This window comes from Lissotriton vulgaris, chromosome 1_1 (genome assembly GCF_964263255.1).
Source record: "Lissotriton vulgaris chromosome 1_1, aLisVul1.2, whole genome shotgun sequence".
NCBI lineage: Eukaryota > Metazoa > Chordata > Amphibia > Caudata > Salamandridae > Lissotriton > Lissotriton vulgaris.
Genome location: NC_141685.1, coordinates 1,875,861,904 through 1,875,885,586, shown reverse-complemented (window position 1 = coordinate 1,875,885,586; position 23,683 = coordinate 1,875,861,904). Strand labels below are relative to the sequence as shown.

Here is a 23,683-nt window from a genome sequence, read left to right as displayed (position 1 = left end):
AATCCTAGGGGGGAGGTGTGTGACGGGGTCGGGGATTCAGACCCTTCCGGCTTACCTGTTTCGCCTCTCTTTGAACAGCATTCTGGGACATGGCGGCGCAGTGAAGAGCCCTACGACTCGGATCCAGAGGACGCTGGCGAATCCTGCTACTTTAACTGGGCGGAGTTGGACAATGAACACGACATCAGGTACACCCACTCAGCTCCCGTAAAAGCCGCCCAGGACTTCTCACAGGTGTGTGTTACACCCGGAGGTGAAGGAGGAGTGCACGTCGGACGAGAAGAAGACGGTGACGGAGGATTTCACGTCGGACGAGAAGCAGACGAAAGGAGTCAGAGAGAACAGACCCAAGAGCAAGAAAGGTCTACAGACCAGGAGCAAGAAAGGTCTACAGAGCAGGAGCAGAACCCAGAAGTAGGAGACCCGAGGACTGGGGAAAACGGAGGACGTAAATAAGAAAACGACAAGCCAGGAGGCCAACAGGAAGGCGCTTCGCCCAGCCACACTTCATCAAGGGAAGTGTGGCTACCAGAGGTACGATCACGGCTTTCGGGCTGGGCGGGATTTAAGTGGGTTAAACCACGAAAGTAAAATCGGCCCTCACCCTATGCACTACCCTTCCCTCACTACCCGACACTAGACGGGGAATTGTGCACGTGTGAGTCCTCACCCCCCTTCCCTGTGTGTTGGTCCAAAACCAGTAAACTAAAACGCTATTCTCTTTCCTTCCTACCCGGCGGAGACGTTCCGACATCGTGGAGGTGAACGCCTGGACCACCAGTCCCAGAAGCCCTCGGGACGCTCGACGAACATCTGTGGAAAAACGTTACCAGAGACTCACAGACGAGGCCGAATCCGCTTTGCCGTACTACAGGAAAGCAATACGTCGAAAACGTATATTTAAACCAATAAAACCAGCGTTACCCAGAGTACCAGTGTCTGTAAATCTATTAGACGGGGCTGTAGCCGCCTCTACCAACCCAGTTAGCGTACCGGTTAACCCCGAGGTGCCACAATGGGTTATTCATGTAGCATGGATAAATCCTTTTTGTCTTTATGTTGTGATGGCAAAATCTGTTACTACATTCATTCATCTCTTAAGAAGTCCATTTCACTCATGTTGTAGATTATCAAAACTTTATTGAACAAAGAACAAGGACAGCCGACACGTTTTTCACCCTGTGTGGCGAATAGCGCCATGGCTTTCTCAAGGCTGAACCGATTGATCACATCGTTCTTTAACTTTTTTCAATACAGAGTGTCGCAATATGATTGTTGCACATTCGATTTTCGTGAAGCAGAGGTCGGAATCCAGAGGAGTCCTCTGGGTAATCCGGTGTTAGGCAGAAAGTCAGAAAGTCCTAGGCTGAAATGTAAGTACTACACTGTGCTGCTGCAGAATCATATAAGATATAAAGTGGCATCAATATGGGATCCTCAGCAGAGCATATCTGCCATTTCGAGTGACCAGGCCACACCCCTGAAAACAAGATTTGATCCCCCACAACTTATTTCTTGGACAGTATGCCATAAGCAAGAGCATTGATGTGAGGGCAAGTGTGATAGTGTGTACTTTTTATACATTTTATTTCCTTTTATTGTGTGAGACAAGATCATTTTCATTAAAACTGAGTTTAGCAGGATTTAAAATGGGTGGTCAGAGTGAGCTCTTAAAAATTAAATAATTCTCAAAGGCATCATTCCTGGGCTGATAGTGTGACACATTTTTAGGTCTCGTAGCGAAAACAGCGCGTAAGTGCTGTGTCTCGCCAGAGATCTTTTGTTGCGGACTGTGCTTCCCAGGAGACAGTACCGGCCGCGCGCATTTCCTGTTGAAGGAGGCGATCTCAGCGGGCCACGCGCTCGCGAACGCGCTCAGCTGCTGTCTCCTGGGAAGCTCCAAACACGCATGCGCATACACGCAGACACACACATACACGCATACACAGAGACACACACGCATACACAGGCACCCCCCCCCCCCCCCGCCGCACCTACAGACACACTAGCGCACCTACACGCACACACAGAGACCCCCCCACACACACACACACCAGCGCACACAGACACATGCGCGTACACCCCTCCCATTCCCTCCCACTCACCGGGCTGTTGCTGGGGATCGGGCTCCTCTTGATGGGGTGGGTCTATTGATAGTACACCGGCTCTCCCTGCATCACCTCCGGAAAACGGGACTCCCAGCTTCCGCTCCTCTTGATGGGGTGGGTCTATTGATAGTACACTGGCTCTCCCTGCATCACCTCCGGAAAACGGGACTCTCAGCTTCCCAGCATGCACCGCGAGCAGGGCTCCCCTGGCGCCGCCTGCGTCCTGGCTGAGGGAGAGAACAGCAGGCCTGCCTGAGGGGGAGGAGTTTTTGTTTCTGCCCTGCTGCGGTTTAAATCGTACTTGGAAACGAGAAAAGGCTTTTCCAATCTTTATTTAAAATACGAAAATCTCTAGTCAGGAGAGGTCCGACTGCTGGGCAATGGTGCTTAAAAGTAGAATCGGGCTTGCCAAGTTTACGGATGCTGCTGGGAAAGAGCGAACTGTGAACCTCATACACAGCCCAACGAGGCTGCAAATGTGCCTCCTTCTACCTCTCATGCACGTGCTGTTGTCTGACAGCAGGGAATAGGCTGCTGTGGTGATTCCCACATGGCTGAAACTCGCCGTCATACTTTTAAAGGGGGAGGCAAGTTGTGCCCCCACGCGATGGCCTAGTATGTTGTTCATTTATACCCCCTTGGCAAGCTGTGTTATTCCCAATGTGCAATACACACCTGTTAAGAATGACCTGTGTCGTCCTGCGTGATCCGGCGTGGCAGGGCTGGTCTCTGTTCTCTTCCAATGCTTGGTGTTTACCTGGAATTACTATGTTGTGTTTACAAATGTTCCCCTTGAAAATATGACGGATCTGTGATCTCCCTGCATATGCTTACCCTGCAGGTGACTGTCTCCTCCCTTTCTTGACTCTTTCTGACTGCATGCAAGGGCTGCTCAGCATGTCTCATGCAGGTTCGTCATGGTGCTCCTTCCTGCACATACTCTCTTAGTTTGGCCACCTACATGTTCACGCTGTTTGCGTTTCCCATCCCACATGTCTGCGAGAGTTGTCTGTACATTTTAATTGTGCGCGTACTGCGTGGGTTGTGACCCGCTATTTATACATTGTGCTTGCTTTGATGTTGTTGCATGTGTTAGTTTTTAGCTGCGTAAGAATTCTATCGGCGATGCCATGGACTTTATAATCCTAGTTCTTATCCGTTTTTATGATTGTAGCAAATGCCTAAATGAATTGACTTACATTTATCATCCTGGCTTAACGTATTTTATCTTAACTGCAATGGTTTTAATTAACTGCGCAAATACAGATTTTCATCCAGCTACAGTGTGCTTGTTCTGATCTCCATCCTTTTGCTAGATGTTACTTTGGCCCGTCAGTTACATGCTGTCTGTGCATACCCCCACACACACACACACGTGCCACCCTCACTCTTCTCCTGCACAGCTTCATTCACTTTACCACTACCTTTACTTTAGCTTGATCTGGTCACTCCTCCACCTGGGTCTGCTCCATATCCGCCCTCCACCTATTTGCCTACGTTCCTCACCCTGTATTCTCTCTACTCCATGCGCACCCCCGCTCCACCTGAGTCTACTCACCAGCACATTTGTCTACTTCACCCGTATACCTGCTCCACCCAAACAACCCCTTCCACCCGTACCTTCCCACTTCTCAACGTCTGCCCTAGCCTCTACTCCGGCTCTCCCCCTAATTGACCTGTTCCCACCCACCGGCACTCTCCCCTACTCCTGCACGCTCTATCACTCCAACTGCACACTGCACCCCCCCTTCTCTCCACCTTCTTCCTTCTGCCTCCTAACAAGTGAATCCCCTCTACTCCACCTGTAACGCTGCTCCGTCTGAAGCCCCTCTTCTCCACTTGCACCCTCCACCCCCACCTGTTCCCTTCTGCCACGAAACAGGCACATCCTCTACTCCACCAGGAACCCTCCTCCACCTGAAGCCCCTCATCTCTACCAGCTCCCCCTCCACTCCTGCAGCACCAGTTACCCTCACCTTAGCTCTCCTCCCTCCACTGTTCTTCTCTCTCTTTGCCCATCTAGTTTCCCTCCTCTCCATCTGCACTACGATACTTTCTCTCCAGCTGCCTCCATTCGCCCTTACCCTCGGCCTCCCACTCAGCCCTCACCCCGCCTCGCTCTTCACCACCTCCCTCCAACCGCACATCACAGCTCTCTACCGGTGCACATCCGTACCCCCTCTCTTTATCTACATCACTCCACACCACCTACACACACAATCTCCTGTGATCTCCCTCTGGTCACACTTTCTTCACGTTATTACCTTTCTCCCCATCGAGGACCCCCCCCCCCCACCACACACACACACGCGTACCTACCTGCCTCTCTGTCACCGCGCACTGTCAGTCTCCACATCGCTGGCTCCCTATCGCTTTACTTTCACTTATCAGGCACTAATTCATCTAAATTCTGATGGTGCACAATTGCTAATATATACTGTGTACTTTTTAGAAAAGAACAACATTATAAAAAAGTATATCATTTACAATACTAATAGCTCTAAACATTGTCACTGCGAGACCCATTGCATTTTAAATGCTTGTTTTAACATTGGGTTGTTACCAGAGGTGACAGTTATGACCGAGTTTATGGGAGAATATATTTGATGCGCTGCCTGAATGTATTTGCCAAGCAACTCTGTTGTTTTTTTAGGCGTTAACTTGGGCTGCACGTCAAGGACATAAAAGTGCTGTCTTGAAGCTTCTTGAACTTGGAGCTGATAAAAGTTTGCAAACCATAGACGGAAAGACCCCCGGAGAAGTAGCAAATAAGCACAAGCATTCAGAGGTGAGTTTTTGCATTGTAGAAATATACTTTTTTGCCGATCTTTAAATACTAGCTTTTTGTAGTCTTCCTCTGATTTTCATCATGACGCAATCCTTCACATTTTCTTAAAACCATCAATTTGGAAATTGAGCATTCGCTCAATCAGTAGCATTAAAGTGTTACAAAAAAGATATTAAAGTGCTGAAATGTAGGATGCTATATTTTATTTTCGTTCCTATAGCTGCTTACCTTGCACAAAGCAACCACATCCCTTAAACGTTCATAAAAGCAACATAGCGGTTTATAGTCTTGTGCATCATTATTTCTAATTATTGGAAGTGTCAGCAAATTCCTTAATTTCCTGTACCAATTACAACAAAAGTAATTTGAATCATCTTAACTTTGGCTTACTCCACATGGGCATGTTAGACACATTATCATCATTTTTTTGTACTGCATCAAATAGTTGGATAACAAAGATAACTGGTTTAACTTGAGCTTAATGATTAGGTACCGATCAGTTGCATCCTGACCAAGCGAAAGAGATTGTTTCATATCATCTGACACTGAGAATGGGAGATATCGTTCAACCGGCACTACGCCCAACGGAGTACATTAGGCACCAACCGCCATGCTGACTTTGTTACTGTTCTGGTCTTTCTATACATCATCCATGCAGGTCTGGTGCTCTTCATCAGCAAAAGTAATGAGCTTTGGGCAGCAAGTCAAATGTTTCTTTGTAAGATTTCAGGAATGAACACTGTTTCAGATGCCTCAAGAATGTCCTTTTCACACTTACATGACATCTGCTTATGGTATCTTGTCTCTGATCATGATGCCACTACCAGCTTATTGATGACCCTGAATGCCATTGGACAGTGGTAAGAAAAACAATTTCAGGTCAAGACCCACAGCGGCATGCCCAAGTCCTCCCCTCCAGGTAAGTCTTCCTGAAAATGATACTGAGTAGGTCTTCCCGAAAACAATCCATAGAAAGAAGTCATATTCTTCCTTGAGCAAATACTTCTGTTCCTTGGACCATTTGAAAGCCCAGTGCCTTTCCCTATCGAAAAAGATGAAATAAGAATTTACTAATCCATAGCTGAATCCATGCAGGCAAAAGCCTACTAGCTGGCTAGGTTGGACTTTTTCAGGACTGCTCTAAGGCTCCCGGGGCGCCACTCTAGGATGTGCCGATTTAGGCAGGCTTTGTGAATCCAGAGGCTCTTTCCCAACGTCACCTTGAAACCCTTCTTCAACATGCTCCGACCTCAGCACCATGTAAGAAGTCTGTTCCATTTAAGGCACAGGACCCTGTTCACTCTTGTACACCTGCCATGTCAATACAGACATAGAAGCTCCTTTTGGCACAGCCTTTGAATTCGACTGAATTCATCTGGGTTGTGAAAGAAATGTTAAAGCCTGGTTTGAACATGATCCCTTTGCACAATATCTTCCCCGGGTCCTGAAAGTTGCGTATTGGGGTTCAACTCTGATGCTTCAAGGATTATGGGAACTCATGATGAAGACTCTGAGGTAGACAACATCCTTCCCTCCCCAGCCTGATTCCTTCCTACAACACGGATGCTGGCCATTTTGCGACTTTCAAAATGCAAGTGGGTTGTATACCTCTCCAGAAGTGGATACAAGTCACCTGTCTGGGCCTCTCCCAGAATAAGTCTCTTCTTTCACTGATATGTTACAAAAGTCAGTGGAAGCATTGAACTTTACTGTGTTCTTTGTGAAAACCTAATCTAAAATTTTATCTGAGATCTCGCTGCCCTTTTCTGTGTCTCACAGCTTGTACTTCCTTTCAATGAAATACTTTTACAGTTATTCCTGGCTGCTTGGTAAAAACTCTTTTCTAGGCCAGAAGTTCACAGTCCAGTATCTAGGTGGCACCTGCTCTGAGTGATCTAAACTTTTTGTCATCACACCCTTTGCCAAAAAGTCCGGTCGTGCAAGTCTCTTTTGTAAAATTAAATTCAAATTCCTCTCCCATGCCGACTTAGGAATAAAGATTCTTTTTTTTTTTTGTCCTCATTTGCCACCCAAATTCTAAACAAGCAATCTGTTGAGTTTAATAAGCTTTGTGCTGCCACAGTTATATCAACTGGAGGGGACAATAGTGGAACCTGAACCTAGTCCCTCAGCAACTAAGCCTCAACGACAACGATCACCTGGATAAGAGCCATACAGAGGTAACCGTAGTACAGCCAGAATGTTGGTGTAAGCATTTATATACAGCTTTGCCATATTTCTGGGCTTAGTGGCTTAATCATTGGACCTGGGGGGAAAAAAAACCCCAGACACTCAATGATCCCATTTCAACAAACGCCAGAAGGATGTTTTCTCTGGGTTACATGCTCTGGCCAAGTCCAACTTAGAGACCTGCAAGGTGGCATTATACCAGTCAGTGATAGTAGAGGCAGAAGGGTCTTTCAACTTCTTGCATATCTCCCTCCTAGCAAGCAAAATAGAGTAAAAAATTAACTTCCTCTCAGAAGGGGGAACTCCTTCCACAATACCAAAAATTACTGATACAAGACTCAGGGCAATATTGGAGCCAACCGAGGCAGAAAGACAGCTGCTTATATCATTCCAAAATTGAGACAGATGAGGGCAGTCGAAAAACATATGAGTGTCCGAGGCGGAAAATAGCCCACATCTCGCACAAGCCGCTGTACTTCCAGATGAAAATTTTGACAACCTAAGTTGTGAATAGTAAGCTCGATGAATGGTAAAAAGATGGTTCCTGCGAAGCCATGCAGGTTTCACAATGTCCCACATCATTCTACATGACGTGCTCCAAAGATCTTGCAAGTTAACTTTGAGCAGAAACGGGGACCAAAGTGTATCCGGCAGTATGAATTCACGGTCTACTTCTTCCAGAATTAAATTATACCAGACTGAGATCTCCTTTTTGACTGGAGGTTTATCAACTAATAGTGTTACAAGATAACTATATGCTCCCAAAGGGGGTTTATTTCTCCGCTGATTCTGAGCAGAATATGCACAAGACCAGCTGGAAATTTGCAAGTATTTAAGCCTGGAGAAATTCGAGCCAATTCTATTGCTTAAACTGTCCCAGGGGAGCAGATTGCCTTCATGGAATAATTCGCCCCAGACCTCCAAGCCTGCCTCTCTTATTGGTATTGCAAGGGCGTCATCTTGCCAGGAAGGGCCAACTGGGAGGTCCCAAAGAGGTGTTCTACTGCCATAATACCCTAATTTGATTGCCTTAGCTATCTGGGCCCAAGTTCTAGCCATACCTCGCAAGATTTTTAGTTTTACTTTTTTAAAGAACTTGGGATCCCCAAATTTAAAAAGAAATCCGGACTGAGCCACACCTTCTGCCTTCAGCAACATTAGATAAAGGGACCCTACTCCATAACCTTCTGTTTTTTTTAATAACACCTTGGCGTGAGATAGCTGAAAAGCCCAGGCGTAAGCCTGAAGATCGGGGGCAGCAAGACCTCCCTTTTCCCTACGTCTCCTGAGTTTCTTCCAGGAAATTCTTGGGAGACGTTTGTTCCAAATAAAGATACTAATATCAGAATGAAGTTTTTTAATAAGGGAAGTATCAAAATATAGCGGGATAGTATTAAACAAAAATGAAATTTTTGGCAAAATGGACATTTTGACAAGGTTAACTCTACCCAGTAAAAAAAAGTGGCAAATGAGCCCATGATTGAAGCAGCTTGCGGCATTCCTTTGCCACTTTTGAGAAGTTTATAGAAGCGATCTGATCTAAATCGGTTACAATATCCAGTCCCAAATACCTCAGTCCTTTACCCGGCCGAATGCTACAGCATAAAGAGCTCTGGTCGATGTTCCAAATCAGCATTTTGGTCTTTAGTGTATTAATTTCATATCCAGACACCTCCCCGAATTCTGAAGCCAACTTAAATATTTCAGGAAGGGCCGACGATGGGTCAGAGGTGTAAATCAGAATATCATCGGCATAGAGTGCCACCTTTCTCTCCCACCCCCTCTGTGCGAACATCTTGATGTCAAAGTTATCCCTCAAAGTCTGGGCGAAAGGTTCGGCATACAAGTCAAACAGGAGTGGAGAGAGCGGGCAACCCTGCCGCGTTCCCCTGGTGATGGTAAAAGAATCCGATAATGCAGCATTGACCAAGACAGAGGCACTAGGATTCTGGTAGAGAAGGCGAATGGCCTGTCGATACTTCTCGCCTACGTTGAACTTAGCCAAGGCCTCCGACAGGTATAGCCAATTGACCCTGTCGAAGGCCTTAGCGGCATCCAACGTGAGCACCGCCTGTGGGAGAGAATGTAACACTGCAAGATCTATTGCTCCAACTAGATCAAAAGTTAACTCATAGAGCTGCCTTCCCTTGACAAACCCTTTCTAATCACCATGTAAGATGGTAGGAGCGACCAGTGCCAATCTCTTAGCCAAAATTGAAGAGAATATCTTATAATCCCCATTTAATATCGAAATAGGTCGATATGAGGCACAAGCAGATGAGGACTTCCCAGGTTTTAAAATTACTGTTATGGAAGCGTTATCCCATGAGACTGGAGGTCGCATACCTTTCAGTAAGATCTCATTAAACAAAGTTTCTAAAAAGGGGACAAACTCCTGTTCCAAAACTTTATATAGTTCAGCCGGAAGACCATCCGGCCCTGATGCCTTCCCCTTCCTAGCAGTCCGAATGGCTTCCCTCACTTCATCCTCAGTGATTCTACTTTCCAACATAGCACTTTGATCTTCTGAGAGACTCGGGAGGGTTATTTTACTAAGCAAGTTCTTGATGTTACCTAATTCAGGCCTCTTGTCCTCTAAATAAATGGATTAGTAAAAGTCCCTAAAGGCTGACCTAATATCGACGTCTAACGAAAGAGGAAGCCCATTAACCTTGATCAGGTCTATGTTACGGACTTGATCCGTTTTTGTTTTCCACGCCAGTAACTTCCCAGCTCCCTCCCCATATTCAAAATGTGCAATTTTACTGGCATCCCACCTTTCTTGTACTCGTTGATTGAGTATCGAAGCTAGTTGACCCTTTAAAGTAAGTAGCCTGCCCCGCAAGGGAGTTTGATCAACCTCCGCAGAGGCAGAGCTGGCATCGATGTCCAACTGAGTCCTAACTATATTTGCCTCTACTGAAGCCACTGCCTCCCTGTACACCCGCCTCCTATAGGACATTTTACCAGGTATAAGGCCTCTCAAGAATGCCTTCAAAGAGTCCCATACTACTGCCATGCCAGATGAGCCTATGTTTGTTTCTAGAAAAAAGGCCACCTCAGTCTTTAAAAAGGTAACATCTTCAGGATGAGATAGGAGAGTACGGTCAAATGACCAAGACCTAATCGGAGTAAAGGAAGTGATCGTGAGATCCAACAAGACTGCAGAATGATCTGATAAATGCTGTGAGAGATATTGGATGTCTTTAACAGCATCTACTAACCTCTGATTAATTAATACAAAATTGATCCTGGACTGGTGATGGTATCTATAATTTCTAAAGGAGATACCCTGCTGTTGCCCTGCTCTTAACCTCCAAATGTCCACATAGCCATATTGCTTCATAGCATCCAACAGATAAGATCTTGATTTAGATGGTATCCGGGATCTGTTATTATGTGATTTGTCTAGGAGTGGGTCTAAGACAATATTAAAATCACCAGCAAATATCACTGGCTCAGGAAACGACAAGAGATGCGAGAATATGCCTTCCAAGGATGATGGGTCATCTTGATTGGGTCCGTAGTACCCTACAATAGTCAGTTAAGCGCCCAGAATTACAAAAGAGGCAATAACCCATCTTCCTAATGGATCCACCATCGAATCCAAAACTCTAACCCTAAGTTGCTTCTTAAACAGGAGAGAAACTCCTCTAGAGGTCAGAGACTGCGATGTTGATAATGCAAAATCGATCCATTTATTCGCCTTCAGTAAAACATCAATCTCGGCTTGGATCAAATGGGTCTCTTGTAATATAATAACATGTGCACCTGAATCTCGAAGATACTGTAACGATTCTTAAAAGATTTGGCTCTTCTAGCGGTGTGAAGTCTGGCAGTCTATCCTTCCATTCATCGAATGCCATGTACCTTGTTGGTTACTGTATCCAAGCCCTGTGAGTTGGTAAAACTGACTCTTATCAGTCTCCTTAACCACATAAAGTCCTTTTCATATCTGGTCGATGTATGGGATTTGAAGCTTCTAAATAAATCCTTTGGCTTAGATTTTACAGACACTGTAGCTTGATTCTAGGACATGGTTGTCACTCCACCACGTCATGCTTCAATGAGTTCAGTGGGGTTATCTGGAGATGTCCAACCCACACTCATGGACATGCCCTTCAATGGCAAGGGGCTATTTCATGAAAAGTCTGTCTCCAGCCTGGAGCTCTTCTAGAATAGTAGTTGTGGCTTGGTCACTGGGCTTAACTTCTCTAGGGAGGTGGTTCTACCAATACAGAGATACAGTAAATCTTGGGTGCCCTAAGCGTTGACACTCATGAGTCCTGCTTGGAGAGGTCAGGCTGGTTGGGTTACGCACAACAGCACCCGGCAGGCTCACTCTTTTGAGCGGCATGGCTGGCTCTTCCCAGCGATTTGAGCATGGCATGGTAAGTCACTTTCTCCGCAGCGTTGGGGAGGAATTCGACTCTTCACCTCCGGACTATAGCCCAGCGAGAGTGTCTGCATCCTCCTCAGCATCTTCCTGGTCCTCGGGGGGGATTAGTTGGGTCAATTGTGCAATGAAGCTTGACCCATTGGTCACAGCCTTACTACAGTACTGGGCGACAGCCCAAAGTCTTTGGTGATTCAGTGCCAGCAGCCCCTCCTGGCACACAGGGTTGCCGCATACCTAGTACACAACAACGTCTCCTCTGGTGCTGTCACCCACACCACAGCAGCCCCTTCTGGCGTATGGAGTCACCGCTAAGGCTTTCACAAGTCCTGACACGCTCTTCACACAAATATTTAAACGTGGCCCCTCTGGCATATGGGGTCATCGCAATGAGACAGTGTGAACTTGGTGTCCTCCACACAGCACTCAACACTCGGCTGGGTTTACAGTGGCGCTCTCCTGGCATACGAGGTCGCCAAAAACGATCCTGTACATGGGCAACCCCCTGATTGGTGCACAGCCACATCTCTACACCTCACATGGTAGGGATCCTCTGTGGACCATGCTTCTTCCAACACACTCTTCAATCACAAGGTACACTGGTCTTGGAAAATAGGCAGGCAGTAGTGCTCCATGTTTCCCGGGCAGGTTGTCTCGATTTCCCTGGGTGATGTCCCCGCCTCACAGAGCAGGGAGACTAGCATGCCTGGACCCCATAGTACTGGTCACTAGCAGAAGTCTTGCAGAGCTTCCCCTCCTCGCACAGACCGTCTGGCTGCTTGGCTGATGACACATTTTGAGGTCTCAACCTCCCTTTCTTATAGTACTTTTCCAGATACCAAATGCGATTTGGGGTCTGAGTCTTGGAAGTTTTATGTTGGGGTTCTGCTTCTTTTGAAGTGTAGATTGCTCTTTTCTACTTTCGTCATGAAAGGATGTCTGTCACAGCAAGCAAGACTCTGAAGCTGATAGGCCCACAACTCAATTCATGGGAGTGAGCAGAGTTCACACCAGGATGTCGGCCACAGTGAATTGTCCATCAAAGACTTAATCCTGGTCTCTCAGTCCTACAAGTTCTGATTTCTTATCAGCCTAATCTCCTTTCCAGAATTGTCCTGGCCCCTTTTGAAATGTAAAGGGAGAGTCCCTTCCTCATCTCCAGTATGTGTCCCACCCAGCTCACATGAATGCAGCAATGCACAAATCTGTGGGGGGGTGGGGGGTGGGGGGGGGGGGGATTGCTCTACTCAGTCTTCACCAAGCAGGCCCGGGCTTGCCAAAATGGAACTAAGAGCCCTCCAAGCAAAAAAAAAAAAACCACTTACCTGCAGCGTGTGCAAAGTAAGTGTTCCCCTATTGGTTAGGCAGGTGACTGGAGATACCCCCACCTGCAAGTTAGTGCCAGGTATAAATGTGGGATCCGTTCGCACCCTCCTCAAAACATATCTGGAACTGTGGAAGAACAAGAGGAAGAAAGCACCTGTTATCCAGATTGGTAGATAGAGGTATCAGTGGTACCTCTCTAAAGTATAAAAAAATTCTTCCTGGATAAAACATGTTTGAAACCTTTGTGGAGACCCGAAGGGGGGCCGGTCTACTCCCACTTGAACCCATGACAAAAGTCCAAGGGTCAGTTGGCTGACATCTATTGTATCAAAGAAAGTAAAAAGGAGGCCCCCTTATCTGTCAACTTTGGGACAGGGGAGATATATTGTAAACAACAATTGTCCCACAGATTTACCACTAAATTGGTAAGGAGTGGAATAATGGTACCAAGTTAGTTTTTGATGTTTAGCAATACCAATCACACAATTGTATAGGATGCAGAGGGCTGAATTACAGAACATAGGCCAACTAATATAGTCATTAAACCACCAAGAGTTGCAAGCTTAAACCACTATGGCACACATTGCATAATATCAAAACAAGATAAAAAATGGAAAACCAGAAAGTAGTTTTTTGGAAAAATATATATATACTTGGTGTATTTATTCAGATGTAAACATTTTATCACAGTGATAACAAATCATTAAAAAATATACATATAGTACATTAAACATTTCATTAAAAACATTAAAAGTCACATGAAATAAACATCGGTTAAAAGTTCAAAAGAACATGGGTCGACGCGGCGTTTCGGTTACGGGCTAACAATAGACAACCTTCTTCAGGACCAATTTCTGTATTATGTTAATGGCTTCCAGATGGATCCTGGAATGCCGTGAGCCGGTTCTAGAATCCGGTCAGGAACTGTTATAAGTTCGCGATGTTATAAATAAATAAATAAATTTCTGAATTTGAATCCTTTCACATTCTGTGTCACTATTGTCAGTTTATAATGTTATCAACTGTGTGATACCATAGTACGCATTAAACACCTTGCAGGAATCACTAAAATTTGGATTCACCACTGGCAATGGGTTAGCGGTCTAGACTTCCGATCTGAAAATACCGGAAGTGTATTCTCGCTACAAAGGGTTTGACATAAAATAAAATATTCATTTCAGTGTCCAAAGCGACAAATATTACTATTAGATCGGCTGATCTATATTCAATTGAACAATCGATTCTTTAACATCTGACGCAATGAAATATTGTATGTATCAACACCTCGATCACGTGACAATGTCATGATCACATGACCGATGACGCGCTAACGCGCCAAACACTGAACTTTAAAAACCAGGAAGAAAGCACGTATGGTAAGATCCGGGCTGCAGTGGAGAGAACACCAGGTTTCGGGCGGCGAGTCTTCCGGCACATAGTAAGTCAATGCGCGATTTTTCTGGGAGGATGCGCCTTACTTCACGGAAGGGCAGTCCTCACAGCATGCATACTAAAATCGTAGCGATAATAACTCGCTCTTTCTTACACGTTCTGTTTGGTTTTTATCAGACGGAGCTGGACGTGAAAAGATGCCGAACACTGTGAGCCCATGAGGCATGCTGATTTTGCAAGCACCGTAAGTGCATTAGAAATGACTACGTTCGTTCTACCTCGGTCTGTTATCTGGCCTCTGTGGCCTTCGAAAGTTGGCTTTGAGGACTAAGATTTTTATGGTATGCACAGCTGGTATTGTAATTATAAATTTCGAATCAAAAAGATACATGCCTCCACTGGAGTTGAGATGCTATGTAGATTCATAATAGCGTGTGTATTTGTCAAAATAGCGTCTATATTTGTCAAAATATTGTAATGGGCAAGAAAAACATTATCTGGAATAGGATTTACTTAGCAGGTCAATTAACTATAAAGGATACATCTAATACATATGTCTCTTTTCTGATCATTTTACAGAGTATATCCTGATGATTAGCAGGAACATTGACGACGGGTAAAACCGTGAGTGTATAGAGGAGAGTATAAATTCCTTGTCTTTTCTCTATAATCCTAACGGTGTGGGCACGCCTTAGCGTGCGTGGACCCCCGTAGGACGGTTTCTTTTGTTTTTTATCTTGGTCCTGATGAAAGCTGAGCTAAAATGGCGTTAACCAGCAGAAACAGGTTGACCACCCACACTAAGTCACTGGAATTCTAATATAAATCCCAGTAACTTCACTGTTTTTATTGTGAACAACTGGCCCTTAATAAAGTTTGTTGAGGCACAGCTGTGATCTTTTATTACACTTATTTCCTGTCACTGATCACATACACCACTTCTTCTCACACATACCTGCTCCGCTGCATTCGCAGGCGTCTTGGCACACAGGTGGGGATAGTCGGCCCCACCTGTGCCTGAACCCCATGATGAAGCATGTCACCACCAGGGTGAGTGAGGGTTCTTTTAGAGAATAATCTTTTCGTCTTAACCTTTTCTCTTGTTTTTTGACCACTTAATTTAATTTATTCACTGTGTTGTTGTTCCTCACTTGAGACATACTGTTTAACAATTCACAATTGTAGGCTCTCTTTTGTTGTTAATAAGTCACATGACATTTCCTGTGACCCCATCGGCCATATTGGAACGGAGTTAGTTACCAGTAAACATGCAGTGTGCTATCAACCAATAAAAAGTACTCAAATAAGAGCCTAAATAATGGCGAAATTATTGCATTTAAGTTATACTGCATTATTAATTTCATTCCGACTAGTGCCCATACATACAGAGCGAGCTATCTTTCGTTAGAGCGTGCTCTGAAGCTTTACGCGCTGTATATCCAAAGGGTAATGTGTCTAGAGTTTACGTCGGTCTAGTGCCATATACAACCAACTACCTGAATTGCTGGTACAGCAAACAGGATAGGCAAATGTTTATAAAGGGACTTGCATTATTACCAGAATGTATTCCGGTGACCTCTTGCCCTTGATGTTAAGGGGTCTAGTGCCCCAAAATTCAGTGCAGTTTCCTCATATCTGGAAAGTAATCAAAATCATCATGTACCATGCCTTTCAACCACAGAATACAGTGCAAAGAAAGTGATGGAGTGAAAATCTTTCATACAGGTGCTAGTGTCTTTCATCCAGATGACAGGAAAGGTCTAAGGACCTTGAGGTGAACGTGACAGAAGTGAATCTCTCTTCTGTTTCTCCTATAGAAAACATACAGATATACAAATAAAATCTCTTCAATAAAATTGTACAGTTCTATGACAACTTCTACAGTTTCTAAGTTGATTAACACAGGTTCAGAGAACAATACTAATTGGATCATAATTGGCTTTTTTCTGGTGGTCTAAATAAGGCATATATAACAATACAGAATCAAACAGGCATAAAGCAGGTGTAGTCCATGTGTAAATGAGTCGCAAGTTCCTCATCTAAGTTGTGCCCCCGGGAAATTTGGTTTCGAGTTCCATTATCCAGCGTGACTCCTTTTTCCTAAGGGCTAACTCCCTGTTGCCGCCCCTTCTTCCAATATTAACTTACTCCACCAAAAAATATCTAAGTAGGGAGTTATTAGATTGGTGGTGCACTTGGAAATGTCTCGCAATGGGATATCGAATATCTGCATGTTTGATGGCCCTAAGATGTTCTTGTATTCTTTTCTTTGCCATGCATGTGGTGCTGCCCACATACTTGAGTTTGCAGGGGCACTCAAGGACTTATATGACAAAAGTAGTATTGCATGTCAGGAACTGTTTAATCTTTTTCGGTTCTTCCCTGCCTGGCATGTCAACTTCTTTCACCATTACACTTGCTTTACAGGCCTTACAGTGGCCACATGGATAGAAACCCTTAAGGCCTTGTATATGTCGTTTGTTCTCAGTGATGTCTCCCTTTATCAGCATTTCTCTTAGATTCCTGCCCCTTCTGTAGGTGATTTGTGGTCTATATTTTAAGCGTGGGCCTACTATGTTGTCAGCTTTGAGGATTTTCCAGTTATCAGCCAGAATTTTTTGGACTTTCCCCGAGTTCCTCGGTGGTACCACATTCTAGGAGAGGCGGTTGAGGTGGACAGTAGGCTGGGATCCCCGTCGAGCTGAAGAGCTCAAATAAACTTACTGCGTTTCAACTTACCTGTTCGCCTCGTCCATTTCACTTGAACATTTTGGCAACCATTGCCTGCTCCAGCTCTTCACCCGTGGGGAGTGAATCCAAGCGTCTTCTTCGCAGCTGTTGGTGTCTGAAGGGATTTCATGCATCTGTTCCTGTGAAGTTCGGTTGGTGAGGCTGAGCTCCACCTTCGTCATTTTTTATCTATGATGTACTGTTTTTTTTTAATTTTAATAGCGGTACAGCCATCCCCGCTTCCAAGCCATTGCATGTTTGCGCACGATCTTCATTTCTCTATATGTTGCTAAGCAACGTCAACGCTATTGCCTTTGCCTTCACCTTGCTCCTGGTGGCATTGGCACGTACACGCTACAACTCCACCATCTTGGACCTGGCTATTTTTTTGTGCCTTTGCCGACATCAACACGCAACGTGGCAGCCGTTTTATAGCTATTTCTCTTAACATCAGCGGTATTACTGGTTACATCGTTACCTTCAATTCTCTGTTGGCACGTTTTAAGCTGCATCAAGTATTATTCATGGAGTATTATTAGAACACTTAGCAGATCTACACGTTTATGTGCACACCTTCCTGGCAGATCCATACGGTGATCTACATACCTCCATATTTATTATAATTACATTTTTACAGTGCTGAATTACAAAATACAACGCAGAGCTACATGGTGTTCTGCACACCTATTGCTGTTACCATTTGTGTTCTATATTTCATATTTATTTGTACTATTACTAATACTATTTCATATTACAAATTTATTGCAGATTTACACGGTGATCTGCATACCTCATCATTTTTGTTGGTTGCCCTTGGTATTACTCACCTTGTTTTTTTCTTACATTGTCATCTGTTTTTCAAACTAGTGTCTTTATACATCTCATCTCACATACAGTATGGTTGCAAGTCAAACGATTTCTCCACCGCCTGCATTTTTACTTGAAGGGTATATACCTTCTATCGAATGGGAGGAATGGATGTGAAAGGTAGGGCCGTTTTCGACCGAAAACCTTAAAGTATTGCCCGGCGTTAGCTGCCTCTCATACCACTCGAAATTATCAAACAAAGAGGCAGGCGCTGAAGACTGGAAGGCAGGAAACTGGAGTTTATTCCGACGGAGCAGAACACGTCAAATCAGACAACAGGGTATCTTCTCGAGGTGCTCTAAACGCATCTCTGAGGCCTGGCCTCTTATACACATAATGTTGATGTCTCAAACTAGATTTTAACAGTCCTCCCTTTTCAACATATCTAGCCAGCTTGTCAATCTATATCTATCCCCTTTATATTTCGAACTTCTACTTCATACAAAGCTTTCATGCACTCCGCTTCAAAGTCCAAAGTCTTGGGGCAGATACAGTTAGCACAAAGTGAGTCCAGGGGTGGCAAGCATTGAACACCCAGGCAGAATCCACATATTACGACAATCGGTATCAATATGATCATAAACAACCTCCACCCCCAGTCCTTTACGGCACTCCAGAACCAACTCCCAAGCGACCATTCTTCTTGTTCCTGATGAACTTCTGAGGAAAGTTTGTGGAGGTGTTCAATGGCTTTGTAAATTGAGGGTGAATTGTCCGGTATGTAGGTGCAACAGCTAGACCCAATGATACGGCATGCTCCTCCACGATCTGCTAGAACCACATCTAGAACAAGGCGGTTCTGAAGAGCCACCAGGCGGACCGCCTGAAGCTCAGCTGTATTGTTTGTGAGGATGCCAGCTGTAATGTTTATTGTCGTTTCAACTGCCTGGGTCAAATGTCGGATGGCACGGCTGTTCGGCATCGGACCCCAGAGTGGAACAAGTCCCTTCATTGTGTCCAGGAACTGTGCTCCGGTGGAGTCGGCTTGTTCAATGTCTTTTGCTCGTTTTTGTCGGTGATGGTTTGCTGGAGCCACATAGGTCGGAGGAAGAATGAAGGCAATGTAACAGGTACCCCCCCCCAGCCTTTGGGGAGCCAAGTGTAGGCTTTTGTACCACAAACAAAGTACATATTCGGAGAAGTGACAAAAGAGGGTGGATCAGTTGAGTCCAAAGTTCTGGTGATGCGGCAAGCGCTGTGGCCTACCAGCTGTGTCCCAAGGCCTTCGATGCATACAAGGCCCGAGACATTGACGACAGACAGGGCCACAGTCAGGGTGGCAGCTGTTCGTTTCCAGAGGTAGGAGAAGGTGGGTCTGGCTGGGTTGTTGAACACCTGCATTTCAATCCGTTCTTTGGCAGGGATGTCCATATGAATAGAGTCGTTGTATGTCAGAGGGCAAAAGGGGGCTGCAGTTCTTCCTGTTTTGTTCTGCCAGACCCCATGATAGAAGTGTGCCATAGTTATGCTGGAAGTGGCATTATCCCTGTAGCTTTCTTGCAAGAGGATCAGCTAAGCAAGGCAGGAGCTGTGAACGGAGAAAGGTGAAGGAATGAAGGAGATAGAATGTCCAGTGGCGTGGGGTAACAACCCACAAATCCAGCAGTTTGTGGCATTGGCGGCAAGATTGTGCTGGTGTAGCAACTGCACGAAGAAGTTGTTCCAAAACTCCTTACATCTTTCTCGGAGTTGAGGTGAAAGAGAGACCAGGTAGTGTTATTTCATTGTGGTAGGCTGTGCAGTGGTTAGAAATGTCTTATGAGCTGGTGCGCTCTCTTCCACGATCCAGAGGGTGGTCATGAGGAGGAGGCAAAAGAGAAGGGTGATAAAGAGAGCAATATTCTTTGAGCTGTGAATTCTGTCAGTCTTTGGGTTTCTGTAGTGGGTCTTCGGATGTCCGGTTGCTTCCATCATCTTCATATCGGGCGCTTCCATCATCTTCAAGGGGCTCGGTAGCGGGCAGAACCACAAACTTCGTTTGGCTTCTCTCCTGGCAGCCTTAGTAGTGTTAGGTCACCGCTCTGAGAATTGTAACTTAGTCAGTGGTCTGCTTAGCCGAAGCTCCCTCCTTTCGTCGCAGGTTATACCCTTCTCTGGATGTACAGTGGGATCGGGGAATTCTGCCAGTTCAAGTGTCTCTGTATCAGGGTAACAGCTCAGGGATGGTCCGTCTTGGGTAGCCACGTCTTTGGTCGTCGTCAGGGTTGAGGAGATGTTCTTGCAGTGGTGTGCATGCAGCCTGTTACGCTTTCCTTCCACTCGAAGAGCTATTCGGGTGGTGATCAAAACTTGCCAGGGGCCTGTCCACCGGGGTCCCAGACTCTTTGCATGCTGGAAGTTCCAGACTAATAAATAGTCACCGGGTTGGATTTCGTGTCCGGGGCCCCTGGAAGCATCAGGGATGGCCTGCAGCACCTGTTGATGGATAACAGACAGTGTCTTAGTCAGATTGTATAGATAGTCCGACATTAGGACGTCCGGGACGTCGTGAATGGATGTCGGTTTTGGTGCGGACCAAATGCTCATAGGTCAGCCGAAAACGACCTCATAAGGGGTCAAATGGTGTTTGGTGGGGGTGGAACGCATTGATAGCAATGCCAGTGGGAGGGCATTTGGCCATTTCAGTCCTGTGGTAGCCACTATCTTAGCTAGTTTGAGCTTCAGTGTGGCATTATGTCGTTCAACTACTCCAGCAAATTTTTGTTTTACACCCAACCCCTTCAAGATGAGTTGGATAACCTCGGCTACGAAGTGGGGGCCATTGTCACTCCACAAAATTCGACAAAGGCCGTAGCAAGGGAAGAATTCTTTCAGTAATACCTTTGCAGTGGCAATGGCAGTGTTGTCGGGAGTTGGATAGGCTTCTACCCACTTGCTAAATGCGCACACGACAACAAGTATGTATTTCAGGCCTTGGCATCTTTCGAGTTGGATGTAGTCCATCTGTAGGACTTCAAATGGATGATTGGGGACCCCAAACCCTCCCCGGGGTACTACAGTTCCTTTCCCAGGGTTGTGTTGCAGGCATATCAGACATTGTTGGACCAGATGTTTAGCTGAGTCTGTAATCTTGTCATTGTGCCAAACTCTGGAGACAAGTTCGGCCATAGGGGCAGATCCTATGTGTGCTAGGGAGTGTGCCATGATCAGTATGGGGGATCAGGTACGAGTTGGGTAGCAGCCATTTGTTTGTGTCTTTTGTTCGCCAGCAGCCTTCATCGTCTTTCAATCCCACCCGTGCCCATTCAGTCAATTTGTGTGGTGAGCTGGCCATCTGGATGTCCCTAATAGTTTCCCTAGCGTCCGTCCATTTTTCTGATTGTGACCTGGTCACATACATGCATGTCGTTGTCCTATTCTCGGATGTGGTTCGGGCAGTGATGTCGGCCAATGCATTCCCCTGCCCAATGATGTTTGTCACCTTTTTGTGTGCCTGGCATTTGATTACTGCAAGTTGCTTGGGAAGGAGGACCGCTTCAGTCAGGGCGGAGACTAGATCTCAGTGTAGGATGGGGGTGCCGTGTGAGGTCAGGAATCCCCTCTCCTTCCACAAGAGCCCGAAATGATGAACTGCCCCGAAGGCGTACTGGCTGTCGGTGTAAATGTTTGCTGTTGTTCCTGCTGCTAAGATACATGTTCGTGTGATGGCAATCAGTTCTGCTGCCTGTGCAGTTCGTTGTGTGATGTGGGCTGTCTCTACTACAGTTCGGGCTGTGGTAACTGCATAAGCAGCTGAGGTGGTACCATTGGGGAGTTTTATGCAAGAGCCGTCCACCCACAGTTCTCCGTCAGGGTCTGGGAAGGCAGTGTCTCGAAGGTCAACCCTACACCTAGTCTGTTCGTCCGTGAGGGTCACACAGTCATGTATAGGGGACACATTGGGGTCTTTCTCAGGTAGGGGCAACAGAGTGGCTGGATTCAGCGTGGTACATCTTTTCAATGTGATGTGGGGTGCAAGCAGAGTCAGTTCGTACCCAGTCAGTCGTGCACTAGTCAGATGTTGCGTCTTAGTCTGGTTCAGGAGAGTGTCGACCGCATGGGGTACTAACACCGTGAGGGAGTTCGAGAGCACGATCCCTTCACTTTGTCGGATAGAGGCAGCAGCGGCAGCTACAGCTCAAAGGTAGGCAGGCAAATCTCTGGCTACAGGGTCAAGAGTGGCAGAGAAGTAGGCACATGGGCGTTGCTTGGGGCCAGGACAGACAAAGCACACCCCTCCCTTTCGTGAGTGTAGAGGGAGAAGGGTTTTGTGTAATTGGGGTTTTCCTAGGACGGGGGCTGAGCAGAGGGCATCTCATAGTTCTTTGAAGGAGGATTGGCATTCAGGGGTCCAAGGGAGCGGGAAGGGAACATCTTTAGCCAGTAAGTCAAGCAGTGGTTTCACAATGAGGCTGAAATTTGGCAACCACTGTCGGCAGAAGGAGGTGAGGCCTAGCAGGGAGCGGACTTGTTTCTGGGTCTTAGGGACAGGGGTCTTTAGAATGGTCTGGATTTGATCGGGTGTAAGCTTTCTCCCGTCTTTAGACAAGAGGTGGCCTAGATAAGTGACCTAGGGCAAGCAGAATTGCAACTTCTTCTTGGAGACCTTGTAGCCATTTTCTGCGAGGAAGTACAGGAGTTGGATGGTGGCTGTGACTGCAAGTGGAGTGGTTTCGGCAGCCAAAAGGATATCATCGACGTATTGTATCAACACCACTCCATCCGGTAACTGGACTGCGTCCAGTTGTCTCTTGAGGGCCTGGCTATAGATGCTAGGGCTTTCAGTGTAGCCTTGGGGTGCTCGACAAAATCTATACGAGCGGGCTTTTAGGGTGAAGCCGAAGAGGTAGCGGCTGTCTGGGTGGATGGGGATAGAGAAGAAAGCATTCTTAAGGTCGATGACGGTGAAGGTGGTGGCAGTGGAGGGAATCAGAGTCAGAATAGTGGTGATGTCTTAGACTACGGGGTACTGAGGTATAACCACTTTGTTGACCTCTCGTAGGTCGATGATGAAGCGGTACGCTTTCTCATCTCCCTCACCCTGCTTCTTTACAATGGGTAGGATAGGGCTGTTGCAAACATTGCTAACTACTTCCTCTACCACTCCTGCATCTATCAGGGACTGGATAATCTTTACCAATGCCTTCTCGCCCTCGGGCGATATCCGATATTGTGGAAGTTTTGGGAGTATTGCATCTTGTCGAACAGTTATGTGCACCGGGTCGATCATCATGTGTCCTACGTCCAAGTCAGTCTTGGCCCACAGATAAGGGGGTAGAGTGTCGAGTATGGACAGGTCAGCATTAGTGATGGAAAACATGCGTCGGGTGGGACAGAGTCTGAGCAGAGTCGGGCTATCGTACAAAAAGACTCGAACGTCATGCGAACACCTAATAGTAGCTCGGAAATGCTTCAGTAAGTCAAGTCTCATAATGGCATCAGGGGTGTTGGATGAGAGTAAAAACGTCGTGTCAGTGGTGTTGTTTTCTAAGTCAAAGGAGATCGGTGTGGACAAGGGATTAGTGGGGGGCGTTCCATCGAAGCCTATCGATGTTACATATGAGCCAGACAAGGGTGCCCTTGGAATCAGTCGTTTAAATAACGCACTACGTGTTGCGCCAGTGTCTACCAAAAATGGAGACTTCGTACCCAGGACCTTAGCGGTGACATAAGGACCTTGCTGGTCAACATAGAGCTCGACTGGATCCCTCCCTTGCCCTTGGCAGTCCTATGCGAAGTCGTGGATGTCGTCGCAGTCAGACTGTTGGTACTGGTTCTGTCAGGGACGGTCAAATGTATTCGGTCTGCCTGGCCTGTCGTTGTTGGTGTCGTTCGTGGACCCTCGTCCCTGTCCTCTGTTTCTAGGCCCACCCGCTACATCTCTTGTGTCCCTATTCTTATTCATTT

At 46.2% G+C, this 23,683-nt stretch overlaps 1 protein-coding gene across 1 annotated transcript in view; it reads left to right on the top strand.

Moving 5' to 3' along the window:
• ASZ1 (ankyrin repeat, SAM and basic leucine zipper domain containing 1) overlaps window positions 1-23,683 on the top strand; it is a 1,750,578-nt gene that overhangs the window by 940,970 nt on the left and 785,925 nt on the right. Inside the window, exon 6 of the mRNA XM_086919410.1 lies at window positions 4,762-4,896. Coding sequence (XP_086775536.1) covers window positions 4,762-4,896 — 135 coding nt within the window. The remainder of the gene's footprint in view (window positions 1-4,761; window positions 4,897-23,683) is intronic.